A 20,578-nucleotide genomic window follows, 5' to 3' on the forward strand; every position below is an offset into this window, starting at 1 on the left:
GATGCTTTATTGAGTTGACTTGTTCTTTTCATAAAACACAATAGTGGGCTTCATGTCTCTCAATATTCCCATGTGCTTATTATATTTGATACCAATGGAATTTGGTAAGGTCCTTAGAGTACAATTAAAAAAAAAATTAAAGTCTACTTCATTTAATAGAGTCAGGGTGTGTGTATGTGTGCATCTCTTTGGATGTATGTGTGTAAAACGTTTTTAAAGCACTTAGTGCTCATGATGTGCTATGTTATATCGACATTTACAAGTCTTGGGGACTTGATATCTTAGTTTACTCGGGGATATTCCTTTCAAGTTCTTTCTGATGTGGTTTTACAATTTTCAGTAACTGACAATCTACACTAACTTTGGGTTGCCTTCAACATTCCTGTCTTTGAATTAGATCTCTACAAATTCGCTTATTATTGGATGTGTTTGGTAGATTAAGTACCCTGTGTCCTTGTCTTTTGAACTTTGTTTTTTGAAAAAAATATAATAACCATATTATCCTTACTTTTGCCGGTAGACTATTCATTGTTGGGTTTTGTAAATCTTACAGAGTTCAAAAGATAAGGACACAAGATACTCGACACAAACTGCCAACCTTTCTTGTTAAGTTCATTTCTTACCTTTTTAAGGGATTGCTTTTGCGCCAAAATAACCATGGGGTTGTGTCTAGTGTCAAATTCATTGGTTGTTCCTTTAGTAAAGGAAAACTATTTTCGCTCCCTGTTTCTACTATTATCCCAGGTTTTGTTGGCTTCAAAGAAGTTGGAAATTACCAAGTTCTGAAGTTACTAGTTATGTGAAGAATTAAGAAAGATAAATTAGATACATAATTTACCTTTGAGTTTTTTTGCTCTTCATTACTTTTTGGGTTACCTACTTTGTATAGTTCCTGAAGTGGGTGAAAATTAATCAAGTCTTGGTGCTAGGCCCAATGCAATACTCACTCCAAGGTGGAGCTAGGTCGGACCTCAGCCCTAAGGCCAACACTTGCTCCGAAGCAAGGCAATCATAGGAGTTCGGCCCAACGTACGAGCACCACTCAAAAGTGGGCCGGGCAACATGGTGGACCTTCCGGATGGACAGAACCACTCCGAAGTGGGTTGAGCAACATGTTGGACCTCCTGGTTGGACAACCGTTCTAGAGCAGACCAACTTAGAGAAGGCCAATTCACTGAAGATCTTTCTTGGGTCCACTAGAGACAAACAACCCTGCTCCTCCCCCTCTGCATGAACAGAACGTGGAGACATGGAGGCGCAGAGGGACAAGGTGCATATATGACAGACCTGCATCTGAATGGCAGGCGGAGTGGTCGTCCTCCTCCAATGAGAGATGTCCGCTAATGAGACAAACAAAACAGATCTGCACCCGAGTGTCAGGCGGAGTGGTCGTCCTCCTCCAATAGGAGACGACCACGAATGAGACACTTTGGACAGATGGCGGAGAGAGAAGGACTTGAACGACAAACAACCTTCTCCTATAAAAGGTGAACACTATTCACTCTCAAGGGATCGGAAATCCACACACTTAACACATACACTCTTTGTATTCTCTCATCTCTTTTTCCTCTCCCTGAGTCCCTAACTTTACCATCGGAAGGGTTTCCGACCAAACCCCGGTCGGGCAGCCTCACCGTTTGTTATTCTGTGCAGATCTTCAATTCCCAAAGCCTGCTGTTCATCCACGAAGTTCAACCCTTCTTCATAGTGCGGAAATCACCCTCGCACAATTGGCGCCGTCTGTGGGAAAACCACTGTTTGCTTCGTGACGAACTCCGGCGATGGGAATCGAAGACACACCCCACTCTGGGCTAGCAGAGAGGACTCCAATGATGGAGAGAACCAAAGATAAGGGTCTGGCATTCCCTTCAGCGCACGATGACCCTATGGACCACGACGATCAGACACGCAACGCGACGGAGCGACGCCGTGTCATTGCTGTTGAGTCGTCTCAACGTCTTTTTGTTGAGAAAGACCACCGTGACCGCATCATCGACTCAATGGGTTTGGAGATCACTGAGCTTCGTACCCAATTGTTGAAGTTCATGGCGACCCCAGCGGAGCCAAGAAAATCCGTTGGTGGACCATCGCAAAGGAGACATACTCCTCCGCCGCCTCACAAGGAGCACTCCAGCCGTGGCCCTGCTCATAGAGGGCGTAGCCAGCCGATTTCGGTGCATAGTGAAAGGGCCAGCAGTAGGACGAATAACCTTAAAAATAACCCACGAGGGAATTCTCATAAAAGGCAGAGGACTGTCAGCCGCCTATCTGGAACCTTTCATTGTCGCCACGACGAGCGACCGCAAGATTTGAGAAGCTGGCTGAACGATAACAGAGGAGAGGCACGACGGCTATGCAGGGGAGGAGAAAGTCGAGGAGGTAGGGAGGAGGACCGCCGGCTCAGTAGGGAAAGGGACCAGTTAGACCGGTCCATACACCAACAAGAGCGTCGTGCTCTAGACCGGTTGGTGTCCACCCCCTTTTCCCCAGAGATAGAAGCTGTAGAACCTCCACGGAAGTATAGCCCGCCAAAATTCATTCTCTATGATGGGAAGACGGACCCTTTGACCCACATCAGCCATTACCGCCAGATGATGTCCCTCTGGAACCGCAACGACGCACTCATGTGCAAAGTCTTCCCTTCTAGCCTTGGAGAACTTGGCCTCCGATGGTTTGACAAACTCCCCAATGGCTCGATTTATGACTGGACGCAGCTCTCTGAGGCGTTCTTAGCCCGATTTGTCTCCAACAGCAGAGTCCCAAAGCAGTTAGATACTTTGTTCAATATCCGAAAGGACAGGAAAGAGACCCTACGCCAGTACGCGCGACGGTATTGGGAGGAGTATGGTGACTTGGAGGAAAATGTTTGTAGTGAACAGCTGGCCGTGCTATACTTCAAGCAAGGCCTACCCCCTTCGCACAAGCTAAGGCAGTCGTTGACGAAACGACCTGCCCCCACTATGAAGGATTTGAGGGCTCGAATAGAGCAACAAGCTCGTGTGGAAGATGACGCTGCTTCGGTACATGTTGCGGTTGCTGAAGAAGAAGTCAGACCGCCTCGACCACCTAAGACTAAGCAGCCAAGGAGGGATGAACAACGCAAGAACTATGGCCAAAGGAACCGCTCCACAGCGGAAAATGATGAGGAAAGGGCCAAGTCTTATGAAGGCATCACCACCGTCTTCAAAGAGCCAATATACAGGCTCGTCGAGAAACTTAAAGGGGAAGCCTTCTTTGTTTGGCCAGCTAAGATGCCTGGAGACCCTGCTCGGCGCAATCAAACACTGCGTTGCACCTATCATCGAGAGAAGGGACACAAGACGCAAAATTGCAGAGCTCTCAAACAACACTTGGAGGACTTAGTTACGGCAGGACACCTCCAACAATGGATAGACGTTGATAAGACGAGGGAAAAGCAGGGACTCGACCAAGCCCCTCCTGAAGAAAACCATGCCCCGAGGTTGGTCATCAACGTTATCCATGGAATGACTGACCCTGAAAGAGAAAACATAATTCGAGGAGAAATCCAGCGTGCCACCCACATTCGACAGGTAATGTCGGTAGGACCTCCTCCTAAAAAGTCCAAGACAGAAGCCAGACCTTCCCGGTTTAACGTCGTGTTCACTGAAAAGGACCTAGAGAGAATCCAGTACCCCCACACCGATGCCCTCATCGTTACAGTTGGTGTGGCCAACAAGTTCGATGTGAAGCGAGTCTTGATTGACCAAGGAAGTGCCGCAGACATCATGTATTATGAACTTTTCAAGAAGCTCGGCCTCAGTGAGCAACACCTGACACCTGCCACCTCCCCTTTAGTTGGCTTCAACTCGCAAACAGAATGGCCGCTCGGCCGAATAACTCTGCCTGTCATAGCTAAGTCCAAGGTGGTCTCTGTTGACTTCTTGGTGGTAAACACCCCATCTCCCTACAATGCCATCCTCGGCCGACCTTGGATTCACCAGATGGAGGCAGTTCCTTCCACCTATCACCAACTCGTTCGCTTTCCAACCAAGTATGGAGTAGAAGAGATTCGTGGAGACCAAGTGGCAGCCAAACACTGCTTCATTGCCGCCATGAAAACCAAACAAGTCTGCGACCAAGTACAGATGGTAGAAGTACCTGACCAGCCGGTTTTGGAAGACGTCGGCGGAGTGCCGACTGAGAAGATGGTGGAGGACCTAGAGACGGTCTTGGTAGAAGAAGGAAACCCAGATAAGTTCTTCCTGCTCGGCACTTCCCTCACTATTGGAGAGAAAGAGCAATTACTGGCTCTACTCCGTAAAAACATCGAAGTGTTCGCCTGGTCGGCCTATGACACTCCTGGGTTGGACCCCAACTATGCCTGTCATCGACTCAACGTCCAACTAGGAGCGCGACCGGTTATTCAGAAGAGTAGACGATCATCCACGCAACACACCGATGCAGTGATCGAAGAGGTGGACAAACTTTTGGCTGCTGGAGTCATTCGAGAAGTGCAGTACCCAAAGTGGCTGTCCAACACCGTCGTGGTGAAAAAGAAGAATGGCAAATGGAGAGTCTGCGTTGATTTCACTAGCCTTAACAAAGCTTGCCCCAAGGATAGCTTCCCCCTTCCACGAATAGATCAACTTGTTGACGCAACGGCTGGACATGAGCGCATGAGCTTTCTAGACGCCTATAGTGGCTACCACCAGATCCCTATGTTCGGTCCTGACCAAGAGAAAACGGCTTTCATCAGCCCTAGAGGCATTTACTACTACAAAGTGATGCCCTTCGGCTTGAAAAATGCTGGTGCGACCTACCAACGAATGGTCACCAAAATGTTCAAGGACCAGCTTGGTAAAACCATGGAAGCATACATTGATGACATGGTCGTCAAAAGCAAGTTGGCCGAGCACCATCTAAGGGACCTTGAGCAAGTGTTTGGAATTCTGAAGACTCACAAGCTTCGATTGAACGCCTCAAAATGTGCCTTTGGAGTGGGATCAGGGAAGTTCTTGGGGTATATGGTGACTAGGCGGGGCATTGAAGCCAACCCCGACCAAATCAAAGCCCTCCAAGACCTTGAAGCACCTACAAAGGCTAAAGAACTCCAGAAACTCGCTGGTATGGCTGCAGCACTTAACCGTTTCATCAGTCGGTCATCTGATCGGATGAAGCCCTTCTTCCAACTTCTAAGGAAGAAAACCAGTTTTGAGTGGGGAAGTCAGTGCTCCGAAGCGCTAGAAGATTTGAAGAAGTATTTGTCCTCTCCTCCCCTTCTATCAACACCTGTCGCCAACGAAGAGCTTTTCCTTTACTTGGCTGTTTCTGATCATGCTGTCAGTGCAGTGCTAGTCAGAGAGGATGGGAAGGAGCAAAAACCAGTGTATTACGTTAGTAAGACACTCCTTGATGCCGAAACTAGATACTTGCCATTGGAGAAATTGGCATATGCACTATTAATTGCCTCTAGGAAGCTTGTTCATTACTTTCAAGGACATACCATCAACGTCCTCACTGAATTCCCCCTCAAGTCTGTGTTCAGTCGAGCAGATTTCTCAGGCCGAACAGCAAAGTGGGCGGTGGAGCTTGGAGAGTTCGATATCAAGTTCCAACCTCGAACAGCAATCAAAGCTCAAGTTCTGGCAGACTTTGTTGCAGAATTCACCCCGGGACCGGCTGTCCCCTCCAAAGGGAGCTCGGCTTTGGTCACTATGACTGCCCAGCATAAAGGGCAATCCCCAGCCGAAGCATGGAAACTTTTTGTTGGAGACGTATGGAAGCTGTTCGTGGACGGTTCTTCTAACCAAAAAGGGTCAGGGGCAGGAGTTGTCCTTATTTCTCCTGAAGGATTCATATGGGAGCAAGCCATTCGATTGGGCTGGAAAGCCTCTAACAATGAAGCAGAGTATGAAGCTCTACTAGCCGGCCTACGAAGTGCCGAACACTTCAATGCGGAGGAGCTACTCGTCTTTAGTGACTCTCAATTAGTGGTCAACCAACTCTCTGGAGTTTACGAGGCTCGCGATGAGCGGATGGCCACTTATGCAGCACAGGCCAAAAATTTGATCAGAAAGTTCCAAGCCATCAAAGTCGAGAAGATTGGCCGAGAGGGAAATGGTCATGCTGACGCTTTAGCTTGCCTGGGTTCCTCGGTCGACTCCAGAGACGGCCGCAAAATATGGGTGGAATATGTACCCCAACCAAGTATTCAACTAGTCGAAATGGTCCTTTGCACTGACTTGGGCCCGAGTTGGATGGACCCACTCTTGGCCTTCTTGAAAAATGGCACCCTTCCTGAGGACAAAAAAGAAGCGCACAAGACAAGGCACAGAGCTTCTCGGTTTTGGCTCTCCCCATCTGGCAAGCTTTACAAGAAGTCCTACATGGGCCCTTATCTACTCTGTGTTCATCCAAGTCTGGTGGAAGATGTGCTTTATGAGATCCATGATGGAATCTGTGGGAGTCACACTGGTGGTCGGTCCTTGGCACACCGAGCGCTAACACACGGGTATTGGTGGCCGCGCATGCAAAAGGAGGCCCAACAGTACGTCCGCAAGTGCGACAAGTGCCAAAAGTTTGCTCCTCTCATTCACCAGCCGGCCAAAGCTCTAACCCCTCTCACCAGTCCTTGGCCATTCGCTCAGTGGGGCTTAGACATTGTTGGACCATTAGCTAGGGGAACTGGGAATAAAAGGTTCTTCATCGCTGCAACTGACTACTTCACCAAATGGGTGGAGGTGGAGGCCTTGTGCAAGATCAAAGAAGCAGACACTAAGAGGTTTGTTTGGCGCAATGTTGTGACTCGATTTGGCATTCCCAGAGTCCTTCTCTCTGACAACGGTACACAATTTGATGGCAAGATCTTCAGGAGATTTTGCGCTGACTTGAAGATAGAGTTCCGAAACTCCACTCCGGCCTACCCACAGGGCAATGGCCAAGCTGAAGCGTCCAACAAGACGATTATTGACGGGATAAAAAAGCGTCTTGAAAAAGCCAAGGGCAAATGGGTGGAAGAGATACCGAATGTCCTCTGGGCTTACCGAACTACTCCTCGTCAGTCGACCGGTGAGACACCTTACTCTCTCACCTATGGGATGGAAGCAATCATCCCTTTGGAGGTTGGCCTTCCTACCATCCGTTCTGAGATCTTTGAGCCAGCAGACAATGATGAAGCTATTGCCCAAGCTCTGGACATGGCCGAAGAACGTAGGGAAGCTGCCCTCATTCGATTGGCGGCTTACCAGCAGCAACTCACTAAGAGCTTCAACAAGAATGTGCGTCCAAGGCAATTCCTACCAGGTGACTTGGTACTCAGGAAGGTAATGGATCACAAGAAAGTTCCTGGGGAAGGGAAACTCGGTGCAAACTGGGAGGGGCCCTACAAGGTTACCTCAGCACTTGGCAATGGCGCATACTATCTGGCTGACTTATCAGGGAAGGCAATCCCCAGACCATGGAACGTCGCCAACCTAAAGAAGTACTTCCAGTGATATGATTCTTAGGATGAAATACTTACAGTAATGTATTTCTCAGAACATGCCTTGATGTAATCAAAAGTTACGAGTATCAATGAATGAAAATTTGTTTTATAGTTTGTCCTTATTTACTTGTGTTGTACATTTATGCTCGGTGGAGCAAATTGGCCACGGGTCTTAACTCAAGCCAATCCCGGATGCTCAACCCTTTGGTTGGAGCGGGGTGCCAAGTGGTATAACTTGGTGGAATTTGTGCCAAGTATCGTTACTTAAAGCACGGTCCAAATTCACAATTCACGCTTGAAGACGGGCAGAATTACACTCTACGAAGGGTTAAATCCCGCCAAAACTTGCCCAAGTCAGGTGGCGGCCGACCAACATGATAAAAAACTTTCACAATTTTTTCTCTACGAAGGCATAAAGCATGGTCTGACCGAACAGACAACCTTCCGAGCCACAGAGCTCATGCTCGGCTGGGGGCATCGACAAACTTACTCAATTTTTTCTAAGGCACGAAGCCTGATCAGACCGAACAGACAGCCTGCTAGGCCATAGAGCCTCTGCTCGGCCGGGGGCAAACATGACATATAAGCAAAAATTGAAGATAAGCGGTTCAACACTTGCGAAAATAAAAGAACGAGTGCATTGAAGTGAAACTTCAATTACTAAAAAGAGTTCGGCCTTACAAAAAAAGAGGTCCACCCGACCGAACTCCAAGATAAATAAGAAAGTACAAGTTGCAAATTCAACACTTGGCAAATTTAGAAGGTACTTCATTACAAAAGGGAGCTCGGTTTGTATCATAGCTTATCCAACCGAGCGCTAAAGCAAAACTTGAAGATACTTCATTAACTTCCAAGTTTCATTACAAAAGAACTACTAAAGCAGAAGTGAAAGAAAAACTCGAGGCAACCTAACAACTTACTCCTCGCGTTGCTCCTCCTCGTAGTGTCCATCCTCGCGGTGCTCCTCTTCTGTAGGATTGACAGTCTGTCTAACCAAGGAAGAGCTTGGCAGGAAAGGAGAAAGGCCAGAAGGATCAACATCCGTAGCTCCACCTTGGCGAGGCCTTCTCATCCTAACCCTTGCAGCGGTCTTCGAAGGGACTGGGATATCGTCAATATCATAAAGAGGAGAAGCCCCTTCCACTTTAGCAGCGCGCAGAGCCCCAGTCCAACCCTTAGTAAAGATCTTGTCCCTCAGCTTCAAAATCTCCTCCGAATAGGTCTTTTCGGCCTCGTCATAGCCCCTCTGTTCGGCCTCGTCCACCATCCTTTGATAATTAGCCTTTAAAGACTTCAAAGCAGCATCGGCATCTACGGCCCTCCGCTCGGCCATGAACATCAGTGCTTCGGCCTTCTTCTTTGCATCTTCCATCTTCTTTATATCCTCTCCGGCCGCCTTCAAGGACATATCAGCATCAGCCAACATGTTGATCGTCTTAACCTTCTCTTGCTCCTCACGATGCTGCCTTTCATCCATGATGTGCATCCTCTGAATGCACTGCACCAAACCAAAATGTCATATTCTCAACAACCAAATTTAAGTAAATGACAAAGACAAAAAAGAAGACTTACTGCGGTTAGCATCTGCACCGAACCCTTGATCAACACGTCGCTTGAAATGTTTTGCTCCGCCATATCCAAAGGTAGCAGCAATGTCTTTGATAAGTCAAAGGCCAAGTCGCTTGAGTAGATTGTGCTGTCCGATGTAGTGATTGCTCGGCCGTTGTGCTCCAAGGGAGGCACCCATTCTTCAACTGATCCCTGCTCATGAGAACCCCCAGCAACTTCTTTACCTTTGGACCTCTTCCTCTTTGAGCCCCTATCAGCGGGAAGAGCAAGAGTAGCAACGGGAGGAGGAGGAACAACAACATCCTTTTTTCCACCCTTAGACCTCTCCATCGGTGGAGAGGAAACTCGTGTGTCGACCGTCGAAACAGCTAGAAGGTCATCATCATCAGATCCAAAGACTAAGGCATCAAGATTGAGCTTTTGGCGACGAGCCATTTCGCTTGCTAAGTCTGGCGACGGAGAGTAGCCTCTACTGAGTGATCCACTTGATGAACAAACGACAGCAGAAGAGGAAGCTCCAGCAGTTTGGCCAACTTGTTCTTCGGTTTCAATCTCAAGTGAGTCCCTCGAGAAGTTGTTTACTTTGGGTTTCCGTTGGATGACATGTCTGTAAGTTCGCACATAGTTAAGCAAATGCGAGGCCGACCGATCTTCGTATCTTAGTGCAACTTTGATATCCCTTGGATGCTCTTTCTCCGGCCTCCTCTTTAGCTTCTTTGAACCTGCAAGTACGAACAATAACACTTTAACAAAGAAAAAAAATCACAGGCGATAAGCGAATGGATAAAAGGAAGCTACAATAAAGAATGACCTGGGTGGCCGTTCTCTCGTGGAACCCGCTTCGATCGGCCCACCTCCTCGGCCGCAAACTCCCAATTACCTCCGACTTGAAGGAAATCAGAGCAATGCTTGTCATTATCAGGAAGCTCAGTAACGAGTTGGAGGTCCAACGACCGAACTTTGACATAATAGTTTTTACCGCCTTTATTACGACACAAGGAGTAACAATGAACGATATCCCAAATACTCAAGTCCAAGTCTAAGAGGTCGTTTAAGACCGAGACACCGTTTATCACTCTAAGTGTGTTCATTGATATTTGCATTGGTGTAAGTTCAAAATAAGAAAAGAATCGACGCAACAAAGGGTTCAACGGAAACCTAACACCCCCCTCTACGATGGAGGCAATTGAGAAGGGCATTGTGGTGCTTGTACACGACCGATCCGCGTCAACCGCCGCCAATGTCAATGTGACATCATTGGGAATGTTATATCTTCGGCGGAACTCATCCATTCCTGCCGGAGTGTCCACTAGGTTCCGAAACTTACCCATTGGAGGTGCGACGTTCCACCAAACGACTACACTAAGGATGACTTGCAAGGTTGGAGGTACAATGGCCGACCGAGCAACCGTGTGCTAAACGACTCTCAACGTTACACTTAACCAGAAAAGTAATGGTGAAGGTGGAAAGGAAATACATGGGTTCTATGACTTACATTGCCAAAATCAAGGGAAACTTGATGGCGAGCCTCTCCGATGAAGCAGTCCCACTGTGGCAACCAAGAGAAAAATTATGAGTTGCAAAAAAAAAAAAAAAAAAAAAAAAAAAATTAAATAAAAACAAAAAAAGAGAAAAAGATTAAATAAAATAAAAAATAAAAAATAAATAAATAAAAGAGAGCAAAAAAAAACAAAACAAAAAAAAAACAAAAAAAAAAAAGAAAGATTAAACAAAAAATATATATATATATATATATTTATACATGTATTTTTTTTAAAATAAATAAATAATAATAATAATAATAAACAAAGAGTCAAATGTGGAACCTCGTGCAGACAGAAATTATTTCGAATCAGTTTCATACAATAGTGAAGGAGATGGGGAGAGCACTTGATATATTACCTCTGAGCTTGCTTGATCTAACTGCAGACACTAAAGAGCAGATTGAGCTCCTTCATAAGCAAGCGAAAAGAGTCCAATTGTTTGTTGATACAAGGGAGATTCAGAGAAAAGAGGAACTTCTCCAAGTTATGGCTGCAAACAACGAGAAGAACAGCAAAAACAAGGGTCATTGATGCAAGCTCTCAATTTTCTAAGGAGGAGTTTGGAATTTATAGAAAAAGAGCTGGGGGTCAAGTTATCAGATTATTAAATTTCAAAATTGCTTTACAGTTCCAAGAAAAAGAAAGATGTAAGAGCAAAACCAAGGTCAGACTCTTTTTCCGAAAATGGGATCTGTTATTCCTGGAGGCAAAAAGTGAGGCAGCAAGGAAATGGGAAGAATGGGTCTGGAAATCCAAATTTCTAGAGTGAGAAAGTATTAAACAAAGTGGGTTTGCTTGTTTTCATTAAAGAACTCTGAAATGGGCTTGCCTTTACGTCATGTTGACAGCTCCCAAACCAGTCAAATGTGGATGCGTTATGGCTCGACAGTCGGAGTAAGGACACTAGTCAGGGCCGAGCTCGAGGTCTGGTGGCAAGGCCAAGATCACGGACGACCGAGCTGCAATGCTACGGGTTAACTGAAGCACTTTAGACCGAGCTAAAGGAAACTTAAAACAGTGACAACCAAATACGAAGTCAGCCCAGCTCCAAACTTTTCAGGCAAGCTGTGCAAGGAAGGGAAAAGTGAGTGTCCGAAGCCTCACTAAGCAACTCTGCCAAATCAGTGAGCAAATAAGTTCAGGAAATTTAGTTTTCTAGTATGAAGAAGTTAAGCAAACCAAGTCATAGATGTGCCGACCAACCGAACGACAACGAAGACGACCGAACAAAAATAAACCAAACAGAAATGGAGGACAACCAGTCACCTGCTCATCCCAAGTCCATCAATTCACTTGCTGACTCCCAACAAAAAGTGTGAAATTGAATCCAAATACAGATCTTCTACTTACCAGAGAAACTAATCCCAAATTGGAAACAACCTTTTTCATGGTTATGGGACTCACCACATGTGAGAGAGTGGTTTTCTATTCAGTGATTGGTTTGTGTTCCTAAACATTTTCATCCAAATATAGGGTATAAGAATGATTGAGACCGCTAACTGGGCCCATCAGAAGACTACGACCACCTCCTCTTGAAACCCCTTTTGGCAACTCCAAGTCATGCATGAAAGGGTTGCAATGCCAAATAGGAGAGAGTAGATTTGGTTCATCCGTATGGTGGACGGCAATTATCATCATCGCCTACGCCGCGGTGCGCCTTTAGCAATAGCCTTCGTGCTTTGTGAATCTTTAAAGCAAACGAAGTGCACAAGAGTCGTACCATTGGGGTAGACTGCAAAAACACTAGTCCCTATCTTCTTGTTGCAAAGGGAGCACATACTGTCGCTAAATGCTTCACTGGATTTTCTCGGAAGGGGTCCAAGGAATGGAAGCAAGTTCTGTAACTTAGTATCCCTTGGTAATAGTTTGAGCGCCTGAGCTCCATTGATTCTGTCCCATCGTCGGCTCAACAGATCAAGTACCTCATCCAACATAATCGTAGAACCTGCTTCCTCATTGAGATCATCTGCATCACCATCACTCCTCCCACTGTCAGTACTGCTGGGACTGATTCGGACATCTTCTGCACCCTCTATTTCTGCAATTTTCCGAGATAAACGACTTGCTTTGGTTTTGGTTAAAACCACTGCACCAATCCTTGGAAGACCAGAATTTGGAGTTGAAACCAGATTAATGATTCGCTTTTCGAAGTTTTTTGTTGTCTTTTGAGGATTCAAATATATTTGCAGAAGAGTGAGGTAGATGTTGCTATAAGATTTTTGCAGAGGGTTGATGAAGTGAAGGCTCGTAAACGCGATCACAATAAGACAGTGCCAGTTCAGGTTTCCAAGAGAAGTTTCCCGGTGCAGAATTCACTCTCGATTCACGCCGCCACGTCATTTCTATTTCTGGTAGCATAGAATTAAACTAAAAAGTTGAAGACATAATCTACAAGATTGCACAGATGAACGGTCCTTCAGTTCAGAGGGTTGACAATGAAGCTGGGAGTCCGATTTGCTTGTGTGATGTGGAGGTAATTTCAGGTTTTGCCCATCACCCGATTGCCCTTCAGTTTATCAAATGGCAGAGCCATGTGCGTCTGGAAAGCCATTCGTCTGTGGGGCATGTTATGTGGAGACAGGTACACGGTGTCACTTGGAGTATCATCTGTTCCTGTCGCGCGAGAAATACATGGAATACACGGGAGATCCGAATGAGCGGTGCAAGGGAAAAGAACATGTGAAGAACTGCCCTGTCTGTGGGTATACAATTGAAGAAATCGAGTTGGCAAGTGTGTACGTAAATTAGACGGGAGTTGCTCGGCCCTATCAGGTGTCAGAATTGGCTTGACTTAGCAACAGTCCAACCAAGCAAACAGAGCCAACAATTTCTTACAAGTGGGACCGAACAAACAGAGCTAATGTTTCTCAAGTAAGGACAGAATAAGCTTATTAAATAATGTTGAATTGTTCGGCCTCCAATGTCCTGCTCGGTTAACCAACGTGCAAACCAACCGAGCAAAAACATGCATACTGTAATTAAAGCATGAAGGGCAGCACATGGTCCACCAAACTTTTCCATGGCAAGCTTACAAGTTTGATTTAGTGGAGCACCAAGTTTGTAGGCCCCACGCTAATTTCACCAAGAATAACACAATGTCAACTCCCCAGCAAATCACATTGGCATCCTATACCCATGCATGGCATCAAGGTAGGGCCCACAAAACATTGCCTAGCTACATTAGCAAAGCAAGTTAGAAGTTGGCTTGTGAAGCAGATTTTAGTGTGCAGTTCGTTGTCCAACTTTAGGAATATATGTATATATATATCCCCCCAAAAAAAATATATATATATATATATATATTTATACATGTATTTTTAAAAAAAAAAATTAATAAAAAAAAAAAAAAAAGAATTCGTGTATATATATATATTTAATAAAAATTAAAAATAAAAATAAAAAGTTTTGTGGATATATATATATATATATATATTTTTTTAAGTCAAGCAGCGACGCTCAGCCGACTGAAGGAGCACCAAGCTAGACAATTACAAGGCTAGTGAGGGCACATTTGGTTTGGGGGCACAACCGAGCTACAAAACATTGGGCAGACGCATACGTTAGACCGAACAATAATTTTTAATCCAGCTCATGGAGCTCAAATTAAGTTGTGATCACCCAAACTTCGAAGCTGGTGACAGAATTGGCTTCCGCTTCGCCAAGCGTAAGCGCAAGCCAGGGGGCAAATGAAGTGGGTGAAAATTAATCAAGTCTTGGTGCTAGGCCCAATGCAATACTCACTCCAAGGTGGAGCTAGGTCGGACCTCAGCCCTAAGGCCAACACTTGCTCCGAAGCAAGGCAATCATAGGAGTTCGGCCCAACGTACGAGCACCACTCAAAAGTGGGCCGGGCAACATGGTGGACCTTCCGGATGGACAGAACCACTCCGAAGTGGGTTGAGCAACATGTTGGACCTCCTGGTTGGACAACCGTTCTAGAGCAGACCAACTTAGAGAAGGCCAATTCACTGAAGATCTTTCTTGGGTCCACTAGAGACAAACAACCCTGCTCCTCCCCCTCTGCATGAACAGAACGTGGAGACATGGAGGCGCAGAGGGACAAGGTGCATATATGACAGACCTGCATCTGAATGGCAGGCGGAGTGGTCGTCCTCCTCCAATGAGAGATGTCCGCTAATGAGACAAACAAAACAGATCTGCACCCGAGTGTCAGGCGGAGTGGTCGTCCTCCTCCAATAGGAGACGACCACGAATGAGACACTTTGGACAGATGGCGGAGAGAGAAGGACTTGAACGACAAACAACCTTCTCCTATAAAAGGTGAACACTATTCACTCTCAAGGGATCGGAAATCCACACACTTAACACATACACTCTTTGTATTCTCTCCTCTCTTTTTCCTCTCCCTGAGTCCCTAACTTTACCATCGGAAGGGTTTCCGACCAAACCCCGGTCGGGCAGCCTCACCGTTTGTTATTCTGTGCAGATCTTCAATTCCCAAAGCCTGCTGTTCATCCACGAAGTTCAACCCTTCTTCATAGTGCGGAAATCACCCCCGCACAGTTCCTTAGTTTATTTTAGTTAAGATATTGTTTTAACAAAGGGGAATAGTACCGGTTGAATCTGTTCCACCTCAAACACAAGCCACCCCTCATCAAAGTTCTATTTCTACCTTTCTCTACACCATGGCTACGCTCCCCGACCCTTTTACAATTTTTGCACTGCTTCACCTAAACACTGACATTAAATCTGAAACTACGAACCTAGCTCTACCATCTATCCATATAATGAGCCTAGAAACATGCTCCTCCCAAACAGATCAAATTATTGAAGAGATGGATGAAACTTCTATCTAAGAATATGCATTTAATGATAATGGTGCATAAAATATGGGAGATGGCCTTTTATTTTCTAACTACTCATATACCTTAAAATTGTTCTATTTCAACTAGTGTCAAATCAAAGCTATTCGTGGTTCCACCCTAACTTGAGCATCTGGTTGAGTAACTCATTATGGAAAGTACATAAATGACAAATCTTTGCATCTATTGTTAGGAGGCCTATGAGTCTATGACTAAGAGTGTAAATCTTATGAACAAGTTGCATGACAGGAAGTAAATGCATAGGTTCATTAGTAGAAAATTTAGATGCAGTGGCTGAATATAATTTGTGCTAGGGCCTTTTAGGAGAGCTGAAAACCCTTTTTAGATAAACATAGAAGTTTCATCAAAGAGGGGGTATTGATTGGTGTAGTGGTAAATACTTGAGTTCTCGTGTATGAAAATATGGGTTTGAATTGAAAAATGTAGTCCCTTCCTACAAATATTACAGAGGTTAGGCCTGTAGCCACTCTTAGTCCTTCCTTATGCCCTTCATTTGTAGGAGCCCATTAGGTAATGTCCTTTAAGAATGATATTGGAATGAATTGAAATAGTACATTGCCATGCCAACTGCCTTTTACCATTTAACAGACATTAACAATATATATATATATATATATATATTTTGTTTTTTTGTTGATAAATGTAGAAAACACTTAACTTAATACATAATATATGCAGATATAATAGAATTTTAAAGGTTTTGTTGGTCGAAACCTTGATACAAAATTAAAAAAGCCTACAGGCTGATGCACCTTTATTGATGATGATGTGTCACTCTACACTTATATTAACTACTTTGTTTTCATGTTTAAAAAATAAATAAATAAATAAATACTAATAATAATAATAATAATAATAAATAAATAAATAAAAGGTTGTGTCCTATTGGTATTAACTACTATCTTATGATCAGATATGGACAAGAGTTGGATGTTAATTTTTGATAGGTTCAGTCAGCCATATGTAGATGGGGTGAACTCATTTATTGAATTTGCAAAGGTTCATTGGGGTGAGGCTAGGAAGATTAAGTGTCCATGCATCAATTGTTGTAACTTTTATAAGCAGGAGTATGATATTGTGAAGGCTCATTTGCTCATAAGTGGGATGATAGTATCATACACCCCTTGGTTAGAACACGGTGAACTTCCAGAACACAATAACCTTGATGAAAGCAATGGTGAGAATGACGAGGATGAAGATGAATATGATGAACTAATAGAGGACTATCAAAGGGGGAATTTTATAGAGGGTGATACTCTAGAAAGAGAGGATGTACGACACTTTGATAAATTGTTAGATGCTTCCCAATGTTGCTTGTACCTAGGTTGCAAAAACTCAGATACTTTGTTATCATTCGTTATTCAGATGCTACATTTGAAGGTAGAAAATAGGTGGAGCAATAAGTCTTTTGACAAGGTTTTGGAGATACAAAGGCGATTCCTACCAGAAGGCCACGTGGTGCCAGGGTCAATTTACGAGTGCAAGAAGTCACTACGTGACTTAGGCTTGGGGTACGAGCCCATCGATGCATGTAAACATGATTGTGTACTATTCTGGAAGGAGAATGCTCACTTGGAAAAATGTCCCACATGTCAAGCATCTAGGTACAGAGTAAATGATAGCAAGGGTAAGAAGATCCCTCACAAGATATTGCGTTACTTCCCATTGACACCTAGGTTGAGAAGATTGTACATGTCTAGGAAGACGGCAAAAGACATGAGATGGCATAGTGATAAGCGTGTGGATGATGGTGTAGGGAGGCATCCAGCTGATTGTAAAGAGTGGAAGGAATTTGATTTGTATTATCCAGAGTTTGCCCAAGAGACTTGCAATGTTAGGTTGGGGTTAGCCACTGATAGGTTCAACCCTTTTGGGAACATGAGCACTTCCTATAGTATGTGGCCTGTCATACTATGCCCTATAACCTCCCACCTTGGAGATGTATGAAGGCCCCATTTTTCATGATGTCTTTACTTATTCCTGGACGTAATCAACCAAGGACTGATATTGATGTCTACCTAAGGCCATTGATTGATGAGTTGAAGGAGTTGTAGGAGAATGGCGTGATGACTTACGATGCCTCCATTGAACAAACCTTCCGGATGCATGCAGCTATAATGTGGACCATAAATGACTTCCCTACATATGGTGACTTATCCAAATAGAGAACTAAAGGTTATTTTTCTTGCCCTCCTTGTAATGATAATCCGTTGTCACGTGGGTTGATCAGTAAGATTGGGTGAGTGGGTCATCGAGCTTACTTGCCTAATAACCAACTTTGGAGGAAAGACAAGAAGTTTGATTGTTTAACTGAGCTTAGAAAGAAATCCTTGGATTTACCGGTGGAAAAAGTAATTGTTCAATTAGATCAATTGCGGGAAGCCAAGTTTGGAAAGGATCCTACCAACAAGAAAAGACCACAAGAGTCTGAAGAATTGAATTGGACAAAGAAAATCATAATGTGGAAGCTACCGTATTTGAAGAAATTAAACCTCCGACACAATCTTGATGTCATGCACATTGAGAATAATATTTGTGAAAACTTTTAAGGGACGATGTTGGCCATAGATGGGAAAAACAAGGACACGTACAAAGCACGTGATGATTTGCAAGAAATGGGCATAAGGCAAGAATTGCATCTACAGAGGAAAGATAACAGATCCGTTGTAAAGCCTCAGGCAGCCTAAACATTGGATTCTTGACAAATAAAAGGTTTTTGTGAATTCTTGAAGTCTATTAGTTATCCAAATTGATATGCAGCAAACATCTCATGATGTGTGACTTCTAAAAATGGAATATTATCGGGCATGAAAAGCCATGATTGTCATGTCCTACTTCAACGACTTCTACCAATTGGCATGCGTGGTTTTGTGAACAAGGAGATCTATACAACACTATTTAAGTTGGGCAACTTCTTTCAAGAACTGTCCTAAAAAACATTAAGACAGACTGATTTAGAAAAAATGGAGGAGCGAATTGTGCTCATACTTTGCAAGTTGGAGAAAATTTTTTCTCCAGCTTTCTTTGATGTGATGGTCCATTTGGCTATTCACTTGCCCCATAGGTTGCTTCATAGCATGTCTTGCACTATCTTGCACTATGCCTTGGGCCTTTGCTTGCACTTGCACCAACAACTTCTTAAGCATGTCTTTGGCTCTCCAAAGGGCACAAATGTGTGTGGCATCAAGGTGTTGACCCTTGAATGGGCGCACCTTGACAATCTCCCCCACTAGAACAGTCGACGCCCTCGACGACTTGCCCTAATAAGCATCAATCTTGTCTTGAAAAGTCAACAAGTCTGCCTCCCGTTCCCAGTTGATTTCTTTATCTCCAAGGCCTTTCCATTTCACCAAGTATTGCCTTTGTTTCTTCTTGGAAACCATTTTCACCCGATCGGCCAAAATAGATTCAATAGACCTTTGTCTTGCTTTGGCTGTGATGGTTTGGCGTTTTTGCTCATTTCGAGTTAGATCTTCCTTGTTTGGATAGTAAGGCTTCAAATAACTCACATGGAAAACCGGATGCACTTTCAGCCAAGATAGAGCATCTATCTTGTAAGCACACTTGCCAATTCTCTTCAGAATGGTTACCGGTTCCTCATACCTGCGCACTAGCCTTCTGTCTCTTCCCCTCATGAACTTGCGTTGCTCAGGGTTGAGTTTGACAAGAACTTGATCCCCAGCTTTAAACTCAAGTGGCCTCTTCTTTTCATCAGCCCATTTTTTCATTTTACTTGTTGTTTTTTCAAGATAAGCACGAGTAATGTCATGATTTCTCTTCCATTCCTTAGCAAATTGGTAAGCCCTGGGAGACTTTCCTTCATAAAGTCCATCCACTGTGTGAGGCAACAGTGGCTGCTGTCCATTCACTATCTCAAAAGCACTCTTGCCCGTAGAGCTACTCTTTTGAGAATTGAAGCATAATTGTGCTACATCAAGAAGTTGCACCCAATTTCCTTGATTAACATTGACAAAGTGGCGCAAATACTCCTCGAGCATACAGTTAAAGCGTTCAGTTTGCCAATCCGTCTCAGGATGGTAGCTTGATGAAGTATTAAGTTGTAACCCAAGAAGCTTAAATAACTCCGTCCAGAAGTTGCCAACAAAACGCATGTCTCGGTCACTAACAATACTTTTTGGCACACCCCAATATTTAACAATGTGCTTAAAGAAGAGTTAGGTAGTCTTCTCCGCTGAAACATATTTTGGGGCAGCAATAAAGGTGGCATATTTGGAGAATCGGTCCACAATAGTCAAGATAGTCCCGATATCTCCCACTTTAGGAAATCCCATGATGAAGTCAAGTGATACACTTTCCCATGGACGTTTAGGCACGGGAAAAGGTTCAAGCAAGCCTGCTTTTTTCTTATGCTCAACCTTGTCTTGCTGGCAAGTGAGACAAGTGCGGACATATTCTTCCACATCATCACGCATTTGGGGCCAATAATATCCTTGTTTTACCAAGGCCAAAGTTCGCTCCCATCCCAAATGTCCTGCCCAAAGTATATCATGGCACTCCCTAAGAAGTGTCTTCCTTAAATCACCAGCCCTAGGTACAAATATACGGTTACCTGTTGTCATAAGAAGTCCATCTTGCACCCAAAATTGGCGAGTCTTGCCCATTTTGACAAGGTTCATAAGATTCTCTGCCATAGCATCCTTGTCTAGATGAGCCTCGATTTTCTCCTTGAGACTGGTTGAAATGGAAGTTAGTGAACATACATGATGGCACACGGCAAGTTCCGCCTTCCTGCTTAGTGCATCAGCAACATGGTTGGTGGCACCAGCCTTGTATTCTAAGGCAAAATCAAACTCTGCCAACTTCTCTTGCCACCGTACTTGTCGTGTGTTTAGCTTGGGCTATGTTAAGAAATGGCTAACCGTCGAGTTGTCAGTCTTTACAACAAACCGTGAGCCCCAAATGTAGTGCCTCCAAGTCCTCAAACAATGCGTTACTACAAGCAACTCTTTCTCATGAGCTGGATATCTCCGTTCAACATCATTGAGCTTCCTACTCTCATATGCAATTACGTGACCATCCTGCAAAAGAACACCACCCAAAGCAAAATCAGATGCATCAATTTGTATCTCAAAAGCTTTACCCAAGTCTGGTAGAGCAAGAACAGAGTCCTTTGACATAGCTTCTTTCAAGGCTTGAAAGGCTTGTTGGCACTCTGC

General features: G+C 44.4%; 2 protein-coding genes across 2 annotated transcripts; both read left to right on the forward strand.

Moving 5' to 3' along the window:
- The first annotated feature begins 1,781 nt into the window (after window positions 1-1,781).
- LOC145796295 (uncharacterized) lies at window positions 1,782-7,454 on the forward strand. The gene is made up of 2 exons (XM_082881376.1): window positions 1,782-4,524; window positions 4,567-7,454. Exons 1-2 carry the CDS (start codon window positions 1,782-1,784, stop codon window positions 7,452-7,454), a joined length of 5,631 nt encoding a protein of 1,876 aa, XP_082737502.1.
- A 5,507-nt stretch (window positions 7,455-12,961) lies between these two features.
- Window positions 12,962-17,348, forward strand: LOC114259573 (uncharacterized). Its single transcript, XM_082881377.1, has 3 exons — window positions 12,962-13,040; window positions 13,139-13,288; window positions 16,315-17,348. The coding sequence occupies exons 1-3, from the start codon at window positions 12,962-12,964 to the stop codon at window positions 17,346-17,348; spliced, it is 1,263 nt and encodes a 420-aa protein (XP_082737503.1).
- The last annotated feature ends 3,230 nt before the right edge of the window (window positions 17,349-20,578 follow it).

This window comes from Camellia sinensis, chromosome 7, assembly GCF_055761805.1.
Source record: "Camellia sinensis isolate YWXY chromosome 7, ASM5576180v1, whole genome shotgun sequence".
NCBI lineage: Eukaryota > Viridiplantae > Streptophyta > Magnoliopsida > Ericales > Theaceae > Camellia > Camellia sinensis.